The sequence below is a fragment of the Corvus brachyrhynchos genome, unplaced genomic scaffold (genome assembly GCF_000691975.1).
Source record: "Corvus brachyrhynchos isolate BGI_N302 unplaced genomic scaffold, ASM69197v1 scaffold83, whole genome shotgun sequence".
In the NCBI taxonomy this organism is placed as follows: domain Eukaryota; kingdom Metazoa; phylum Chordata; class Aves; order Passeriformes; family Corvidae; genus Corvus; species Corvus brachyrhynchos.
In genome coordinates this window covers 3,090,705-3,101,110 of record NW_008238464.1, presented here as the reverse complement: position 1 = coordinate 3,101,110, position 10,406 = coordinate 3,090,705, and the positions used below count along the sequence as shown (strand labels likewise).

General features: G+C 39.8%; 1 protein-coding gene across 1 annotated transcript in view; it reads right to left on the bottom strand.

Moving 5' to 3' along the window:
• Positions 1–6,705: 6,705 nt before the first annotated feature.
• The window catches only part of SLC9A4 (solute carrier family 9 member A4), a 34,518-nt gene continuing 30,817 nt past the window's right edge, over positions 6,706–10,406 (bottom strand). The window contains exon 12 of the mRNA XM_008635912.2: positions 6,706–8,881. Within this exon, the coding sequence (XP_008634134.2) occupies positions 8,583–8,881 (299 nt within the window). The 3' untranslated portion in view covers positions 6,706–8,582. The remainder of the gene's footprint in view (positions 8,882–10,406) is intronic.

Here is a 10,406-nt window from a genome sequence, read left to right as displayed (position 1 = left end):
AAAAAAAAAAAAAAAAAAAAAAAGAAAAAATTTCCTAAAGATAGTTTTTAAAAGGCAACTACTCTGATAAGGGTTCTGACTTCAGTGGGTGTTAAGTGTGGGTGTCATTCTTTTTCATATTCAGCCCGAAACTTATTTCTTCTTAGCACAGCTTACTTTTGGTTCTATTGGTTTACAGCAGAGGATTTGAATGCGTCGCCTTTCCTTATTGGCTCTTTAAATACACTGCTTAATTCCATCAACAGAGGTCACTGTAGCTCCTTTCCTCTTCGGTGAAAGCATTCCTCTTCCAGCAGATAAAGCAGAATTAATGCTGTCATATAGCAGAAGTTTATCCATTAGAAACAGAAAAAATAGTACAGGAAAATTTGCACATAATGGAAGGCTGGGTAAAAAAACCCAACAAATCAAGACAAGCTGAAACAAAACCCCACCAATAACAAAAATAACAACAATAATAATAAAGTGAGCTCATTTGAGCTTGGGAACTTAACCTAATTCATGCAAACTTGTTTATATGAAGTTTTGAGCTTGATCACTACATCTGCCTTTCTTTACATTACCTAGGAACAAGACATGTAAATCTGATCTTGGCACCAGCTGTTCTATCTGCTCTGCAGTTCTTGGTAAATCAGTATCAGGCATTTTTACACAATGGAAAAACAAGGAAAAAGCTCCTGAAAAGGCTCCTTCAAATTGTTGAGACTTTTGACAGCAGTCATCACTTTCATTTGAATCTATGTTTGCATATTTATGAAAATGATGAGGAACAATTTTGGAATATTTATCATTAAGTGGAATTCAAGCCAAAGGGTCCATCTGAGGCAGCAGTAATGTGAGCCTTGTAATTTTGTATTGCTAAAGCCATTACAGCTGACAGAGCCAAATACACTTAAAGACAGAGAGTCTTTTAGAAATGAGGAGAATATGGGAGTTGTACACAGTGAGACACTGTTAAAGACAGATAGATAGATAGATAGATAGATGTTTATATATGTGTATATGTGCTTAATGTGTACATGTAGAAATAGCTTAGCTTACAGAGGAGGAAAAGAAGATTTGTCTCAAAGATAAAGCAGTCATAACAAAAGCTAGCTTTTCTTTCATAAGTGCCAAAAGGATGAGGTCAGTGGAATACTACTCCAGGCACAGTAAGCTGCATATGTTCACCACTAAGGTGTCTACACATGGGGAAGGTGTCTGAGCAGCCCCTGGAGTCAGCAGAGGCTGAACTCTTTATCAGGTCACTGCAAGGTAGCCATCCACATGTTCAATCGATTTATGCCCTTAGTGCCATTGGCTGCCTCGAGCAGATCCCCACCAATTTCAGCCTCAGGGGTTCTGTCCAGCTGCCCTAAAGGTGGCCCAAAGGGCCTCTTTAACCTCTGGCTGCTGATCCAGGGAGCAAAGAGCTCCTGTGGTTCCTCTGCCAACCTATCAACTCAGATGGCTTGTCGCATCTGTGTATGACTTAGCCTTGAGTGTCTTCAGCCCTAAGAGACTTCTCCTAGTTCTAACACCTGTGCTACACATCTGCAGCTTCCCATCCCCATCAGACCTAAATGGAAGAGGAGCAGCTTCCAAGAGTTTCTGTTCCATTTTCCAAGAGAAAAATGTGTTTGCCATAGTATATTCACTTCCTACAATATCACCAGTTTTTGGAACTAAGCAAAACATGCAGAACATATGTAAACAACAGTGAATGTACAAGGGAAAAATGAGTGAAAAAAAAGTATTTTTTTCACATTACATATATTTTTTACATGTATCTTAAGTATGGTAAAATTTTATGTCATATCTTAGGACATTGGGTGTTTGTAAGCAGCAAGTCCTGATGCCTGGTTTGAAGAAGCGTACAAACAATTTCTGTGTGAATTGTTTCCTTTTTTGTGGTGCAAGATGAATGAAAGGTTTCAGCCTGTTCTTTTGTTCCTTTCCATAGTTTTCAGTCACCTGAAAGCCAAAGGGAAGTAAAGGTAAACTTGGGGTCAAGGAAGCAGTGTCTCTTGTTCCTGGCACTGTTCCTGTGTTATGTGTACACACTGCTCATTTTTTTTGTGCAAGTTTCTCCATTTTACACACAGGATTTTAGCACTGGCATAAATCTCAGGATGCCCTGACACTGAATTGTCTGTGCTTTGCCTTCACACAGCACCTGGAAGACACTGTGCACCACAGCAAATATTATCAATATTCATCATCATGTAGTATTGAAGCTGAATATATTTGGGTAGTTGACTTTGATTTTTATGTTGTTTTCTCACCCTGTGCAACCTTCTGTGATGGGAAATTTACCCATAGGTAAAGTCATGATTATAGCTATCTAAAGGGTTATAGGGTTTATTCCAAGATATCCTAAAAAAGTAAGATCCCTTTTATTTTGACATTTGTGCATAACTCATTATTTTCACCCCTTAACACTGCTGATGATACGTTAGAGCAAGGAGCAAAAGGAGCTAGGCTTAGTACCAAATAATGAGTCTAAATTAACACCTGGCACAGGTGACAGCAGTTTAACTTCAAGCACCTTTTATGATAATTTTGTATTTAGCAGAATAGTTTACTGGTGAGAAAGCTGAGGAGATATCTAATGATCTGACTAGTGTTTGCACATGTAAAAGGGAAGTTGCAGATGATTAATACCTGTGCCCACAGCTCACTGTGGCTATTCTTGACAGATACTTGTTTTTTTTCTAACTTTCTCCCACAAGGACAGTAGAAAAATAAGTAAGGTATGATGTTCAGTTTGGATGTCTACTCCTGACCAGCTGTTCGCTGTTGGTGTGGCTTCAATCTGCCCTGCCAAAGAAAATTCTGAAAATCAGAATTTGGCATTCTTTTCTTCAGTCTATGTCTCTTTTCTTATGATTGAAAGGTACTCAAAATTTTCCATGAGGATGGGTGGACTAGAAATAAACAAGAATTAATATTAATTTTTGAAATTTAATACCTGTCAAACCAAAGAAGGAAAGGAAAAAAGAGGTTCACTTATGATTAACACTGAGACAGGTTCTCAAAATGAAATTAACTAAGCAACTTAGCTCAATAGACTTCCAGGCCTTTTCACTGGTTCAGGATATTACTCATATAACCTAACACCTCTAATTTTAAGGTTCTCAAGTATAGTGAGTTTGGCAAAACAATAAGTGTAATTGTCCTACCTAAAAAGCAAACAAAATATAAAGATAAAGTAATCTCCCTTTCCACTCTCAGTGTTTGTATTTTATCCATATATGTAAATAGAAAAATTTTAAAAGAGTATGTATGAAAAAAGGAAGCTTGAAAATATTTGTTGCTATTTTCCAGTCTCCCACAGGCTTTTAAATAGTAGTTTCCACTCATATATGACAATTAAATGTGAGTTTTCAGGATCTAATGACTGCAGGGAAAAAAGCTTGAAAGTGTCAGTTCTCAAAACTAACACAACAGCAAGAAAATAAGGAAAATTTCACAATTTTTTTATCTTTTGTTACTTATATATTGTGTTTTTCATCCACAGCAATTTGGTGATTTCCCGTGCAGATATCATTGGTCCTCTTTCTCTGACTACCTCTCTCGTAAATATGAATTTTATCCTTCTCACATTAAAAATGATCTCTATCAGCCTTTCCAGCCTGAAATGCTGACCTACTTTTCTGAATCTCATACAGCCTTCCTTTGCTGCTCTGAACACACCTGAACTTTTGTAGTTTAAGCCGGTGTATTTCCTTGGCACACACACAGAGCACTAAATAGTCCACTTGGAACCCCTGCCGGGACATTTGCTCTTTTCCATCTGTTGCAGCTTCTTCCCTCTGGCTTTGATAGACACATGCCTGCTCCATTCACTGGAGTTTTGAGCCATTCTACAAGGGGAGTTACCTCCCCCAGCCCCTGGTTCTGCATCCTTCACCAATGTCTTCCCCTAGTGAGACTCAGAAACTGCTTTTGGGCCTTTCACAGTGTCCTTCCCTATCCTGCTTGCTGGCATTATCCTGTATCCAGCATGCTTTTCCCATGGGTGCTTTACAGCTGGCAGCAGCCCTGACTGCACACGGGTGGGCACCCACCATTGCCCCTTGAAGAGGGACCATAGTAATGCTTTCTTCCAGTGCACCCTGTTAACTGGTATTTCTGGAGGTCACAGCACAGATGCTCCCTGCACAAGCTGCTATCATGTCCTGATTGCTGGCACTCCCCTTGCTGCTGCATCCTTCTTGCTGAGCTCTCTCAGGAAGAGGTTGTCCTTTTGCTACACATTCTTACTCACTAGGGATATTAGTTGAAAAGCAATAGCTACAACAAGAGGAATGAGATCTAAGAGTTAATTACATCGTGCAATAAATATGAAAGTATTGCCAGCTGCTCACAGCATATTACTGACCTCGATAAATCCCTCCCTTTTTCTGAAATATTCTGTTTCACCATTATTTCTTTTACTACTAAAATATTTTCTCATTATGACTGTTCTTACTATTGTCTAATTTTTCTCATTGATTAGCAAGTTCAGGTATGAGCTGGTTTAGGCTGGGATAGAGTTAATTTTCTTCATAGCAGCTCATATGGGGCTATATTTTGGATTTGTGCAGGAAACAGTGTTTATAACAGGATGTTTTTGTTATTGCTGAGCAGTGCTTACACAGAGTCAAGACCTGTTCTGCCCCTCACCCCACCCCACCCCACCAGTGAACAGGCTGGGGGTGCACAAGACAGGACAGCTGACCAACTGACCAAAGAGATATCCCACACTATATGGTGTCATGCTCAGCAGTAAAAGTTGGGGAAATAGGAAGGAAGCCGGGGCACACTCAGAGTGATGGTGTTTGCCTTCACAAGTCCCTGTTATGGGTATGGGAGCCTGGTTTTCCTGGAGATGTCTGAACCCCTGCCGGTCCATAGGAAGTGGTGAATTAATTTCTTGTTTTGTTTTGCATGTGTGCATGACTTTTGCTTTACTTATCAAACTGGTTTTATCCCAACCCACAGGGTTTTCTTCCAGTTCTCTCCCCCATCCCACTGCAGGGGAGTGAATGAGTGACTGCATGGGGCTGAGTTGGAAGCTGGGGTTAAACCACAACATAGTGTATCTCCTATTTTCTCTACTGTGAAAGGTAAAGGCTATTCATTATTGTTCCTTCCTGAAACTCGCCTGTCCTGCTCTATCCTCCTGCCCAAGGAAATAGTCTTAATTTTCTGAGCTCCTATTTCCTCTCTGGATTTTGAATAATATTCTTCACCTACTGGGTTTGAGTTTCCTGTGCCAGTTCACCTTAAATAAGTGTGGAATTTAAATTCCTGAGTAAATAACACTGTACCAGCCTAAAAAAAAAGAGGTCTTGAATTAACTTACCTTTGTAAATTATCAGCACAATATTCCTGGATGTGACTGAGGTTAAAGAGTTTAAGAATATCCACACACAGTGGATTTAAATTCATGCCCTAAACCATTTCAGTTTTCTTTATGGTGAGGCCTGAAAGCCTATAGACATTGATTAAATTACTTGTAATAAGATATTGCTGTAGTTTTTACTATTTAAAACATAAATAATGTTCTTCTTTCAGGAGAACTTTTTTGTCCACAAGTAAGAAATAACTATGAAAAAAAATAAAATGTGCAACTTTATATTTTGGAACATATTTTATATAGGCATCTGCAGCATTGCTTCTTGGCTGATGGCCAGCAAAGCCATTAACAGTAACTAATGGCACAGAAGGAAATTTCCTTCCAGTACTATTTACTAATGGCTAGGAAAGAAAACTGAAAATAGACTTTACAAGTTTAGGTGCCAGACTGCAAAATCTGAGACCACTCTGTTAAGTTCTAGCTGCTCCACAGTTTTACACTCTCTGAAGTTCTGGGTCGCTGATTTCATCAATGAGAAGATTAGGAATGAAGCAAAGGAGGGAGATTTGACTCCATCTGTGCACTAATTCTCTTAATATTTTATTATTTTTCTCTAGTCCTGATATAAAACCATAATTAGAAACTGAATGTTTTGCTCCCTACTTCTGGTGGGTATTAGGAGTCAATTTTGAGCATGTCTGTCAAACATACACTGACCAAACTGCACAGACTCCTCTTTTTCATGATGTATGTCTAGTCCCTTCCCATGCCACTCCAGACATCCCATTAATCCTCGTCTCACAGAGTTTGTCTCTGTCCAGTTGCCCCAGAATTGATTAAATCTTCTTAAAGATGAAATGCTGAATTTGCAGCTCACAGTAATTCCTCCGTTAAAGCTGTCTCTTGTGAGCCTCCTTTGGAAGATGAGACACTATCCCTTCTTCACCTTCCTTTAAAATTTCCACATTCCCTCTGTCTCCAAGGATTGCCAGCAGTTCATATCACCCACCAGCCAGTTTTGGAGATCCTACTCCCCCACAACTCTGCAATGAAGAAGCAGGTTTCACACCTCTGACACCCCACTGCATGCACCTTTGTGGCCTAAGACCACAACATAAGGGTACTAATTTTGCCCTCGATTAAATATCATGTGGCAACTGTGTGGCTTACAGTGCAATTTAAGACCTGATTTTGTATGATAACTTTTTTTTTAATATCATGTTTTAATTTAGATTTATGATATGTCAATATAACTTGCTATAGGACTGAGATCTGGCACAGGGCTTTTGTTTAAAAAGCTGTGGAGCACTTCCTCCTTTGGTGGAGCTGGGTTTATTTGCTGATTTTCAGGTACAGAACTGTATTTCATTGTTAATTCAGTATCGGTACAGAAGCAAAATCCTACCGTTTTAATAACATACCACTGTTTTAATAAAAGGAAGTAGTATAATTTCTCTGGCACAATAAGGAAATACAAACAGAACTCAAGTTTCATAAAGCTTTGTACAGTTTCAGTACAGATGATTCATTATAACTTAGCATAAAACCTACAGACATGAGAAAATGGGGAAAAGAGCTTGTAGGGTGTTTTTCCTCTGGTGATGCTTTTCGAATTTGTTAGTTTATATTCTACCTGTCTTGAATCAGAAACCCTTTGTAAGAAATGGGAAATGATAACTTACAGAAATAAGTTCTTTTATGTACCAGGACAGACAAGTGCTTACCAGCAATATAAAAAAGAGAAACATGCAGGTAGCACTGCTAACTCTAACTCTTGCCTCTCTGACTCTTAGAGTATCACTTACAGATACTTGAGTTGGGCAGCTAAGGTCTGAGTGGAGGAGACAGAAGGAAACTTGACAAAAACACGACTGAACTTGGTGCATTTCTTAACCATAGCTTTGACTTCAGTGCAGCTGTAATGGCGGGTTTATGGGCTTATGGACTCCAGCTCAACTACAGTGCCACGACACAGAAGACAGTGGCGATGCTGCTTCCATTCTGCAGAAAATAACTTCATAAGAGGAACTAAGTGTCTAAGACTTAGCTAAAATTACTCAAGACCATACTTCTTGCTTCTCCTGCTGCTAGGGAGACCCACCATTGAGAGTGGAGCATGGGCACAGAGAGCCACTTGGAAGGGAGCTTTGTAGAAAGGTTGGGAGGTCAAGGGCTGTAGTGCACATCCCTCTGGTTATTTCCGCTTTTTTAAAGGAAAAGTTTCTCTGTACAACATATAGGCAGACACACCACAAAAAGCTGGGAGAAAAATATAGGGCCTCTCTTTCCTGCTAGCTAGCAGGCTACAGGATTAGGGTCCCTTTACCTTTAATCCCAGTTTCTTGCTTCCTATCTGCAACTTCCGGTTGTAGCATGAAGAATGGTGTATGCATTTGAGCATACAAGGTGGGAGTGGGGAATGGAGAAGTTACATACTTTAAAAGGAAGTTTCCCACTTGCTGAATCACAGGAATATTGTGTATGTTCTTGCCAGCCCATGCTTACAAATAAAATCCTGACAGCACTCCTGCCTGAAAACTCCTCTGGATTTGTACATACAAGGATACCTCCTTTATCCATCCAAAACAACCATAGGTGAGAGATAGGAGCCTGCATGTTGAAATTGATTTAAGTAGCAGGAGTCATGGATCATCACAGCAGCTGACTTTAGGCAGTTTTGCACAGCCAAAATCTAAGCTACCAAGAGGTTCCCAAGTGCTGAAGATGTCTACCAAAAATCCTTTTGACTTAAGGTCTTGCTTAGGCACCTTCAGTGACATTTACATGCCCTGAAAAATGCCGTTCTGTTTTTAGCTATTTCCTGGAATTGCAGCTACTCTGAGGTCAAAAGCAAGTTGAAGTAATCAATCTGTGCATTCACATGTCAAGGATGCCTTTATATATGTCTTTCCTCTGGATGCAGACCATAGTATGAAACAAAGGCAGTGTCAGCTTCCACCCATAGCATTGCATGCACCCAACTACTGCTGTTTAAATCCACGTCCAAACCCCTACAAATGTCATGTTCTCCTCTTTCCAGCAGTGTTTCATTGGAAAGAAAGCTTGATATAGGCACAGAAGAATTTGAGTCTTCTCTGAGCCACTAAGTACCTTAATACAGCTCTTGAAAGTGATATGAGAACAAGTACGCTGGTCCCCAGAGGAAAATCATACTTTGGGCTGTATAAGAGCTTTGTTATTTCTTTTGAAGCAGTGTATGAGGGGCCCTAGAGGTGCAAACACTGATCTTCTCTGCTCCTCATATAACTAATGGCCTTGCTGGTGCCATCATTTCTGTCTCTTCTTCTGACTCATACTCTTCTACTTCTCTGACAGCAAACCGAGCCTTTGGCATTGGAGCTAGATTGTCTGCTCTGGTGAAGCGATGACGGCCACTTGAATTTCCTCTTTGACCTGGCAGATTGGATGGAGCTGCTCCTCTACCCAAGTGTGCCATTGGAATCAGTTCTTGGCGGTGCTTGGACTCCAGTGGCCGTAGTCGGGGCTGGGATCTCGACACTAATGGGAACGCAGCATCAGAGCCACTTCTATGCTGATCTAAAGAAAAATAGACAAATAACACATTTTTTAGAGAAAAGAGAAATGCCATGGTATTGGCAAGGAGAGATAAAGGGTATTCAATACAATATAATACCCTGGAACTGAAGCATTTTAAATGATTACTATAGAATAAGGGAGAAGTCAAGAACTAAAAATAGCCCTAATTTTTAATTTTCATCTCAAAGCTGATGTTTAAAATATTTTATTTATCTTATCTCAGCTCTGAAACCCCAGAGGATAAGCACATTCAGCTACCTTTTGGTGTCTCACACACCTGCCCTGTGCCTTCACTGCAAGGGTGAAGGGCAAGAGTGAAATGCAAGAATGTTCCTTTATGTAATTTGAATTTTCCTCAAATTTCACAAGTATACCTCGTGCCAAGGTATAAAGCATTTTGAAACCCACAGTGACAAAGAAAACTCTAGTCCATTAAAAATCAAGTTTACCAGTGTCCTGTGACTAAGAAGAGGGAAGAGAAGGGTTTCATCTGAAACCAGGGGTGCTTTGATTTCTTTAGATGTCTCAGATCTATGCTACCAGCTTGCTTTGCCGTAAGTACATTGTGAAAATTTGCCTGCAATAAGCCAATAACTGGCATTCTCATCCTGTTGAGTTTATAGAATATACCTTTTCACTTTTCTTAAGCCACTTTTAGTCTAACTACACAGTAGCAAAGTAGTTAATGTAAGAAACAGCTAACAATCTAAGTAGGAGGTTCTGGGATGTAAGCACAAAAGTCTATGAACAATAAAATTAGTCCAAATCCTGCTACAGTTAAAGTGCACATGTATTGCATATGGTCACTGAGTCAAAATTTAACAAATTATTGCAGATCCATAATTATTACATTATTGTAAGCTAATATTTATTTCACAGTTGGCACAGTAAAGCACTGCTGCTCATATGCCACGTGGACATACTACACCCTAAGCAGGATAGGATTTCTCAGATTTCAAGGGCTTCTACCTAGCCCTTTGGGAGCATTACTTCTTCAAAGTATGAATGATATATATTGCCAAAGAAATAATTCATAGAATCATAGACTGGTTAGGGTTGGAAGGGACCCTTAAGATCCCTTACTTCCAGGCCCCCTTCCATGAACAGGAAACCTTCCACTAGACCAGGTTCTCAGTCCCATTCAGCTTACTAATGAGCACCTCCAGGGATGGGGAGTCCATAACTTGGCTGGGCAACAACAACCTCTCTGGACAATTCATTTATGAGTGGCAAAAAGAGCTGATAGGTGACTTAAGGATCTAATTGTGGTCATTTCTGGCCTCTTAGTTACTAAACTTTCTGCACACGCTATATATAAGAGCTAAACCAAGCTTGCTGGAGGATGCTTTTTCCAGAAGGTCTCCCAGGCATAGACAGAAGAGATGACATTTATCTCTGCAAATGCATATGTGCATATATGAGGTTGTCACTCTAATTCCCTTCATACTGAGTACTTCTCTTTTTATTTTCCAAGTGCAATTCATCTCATCCCAAGAGTTTATGAGAGGACTTTAGGGTGGCTTTT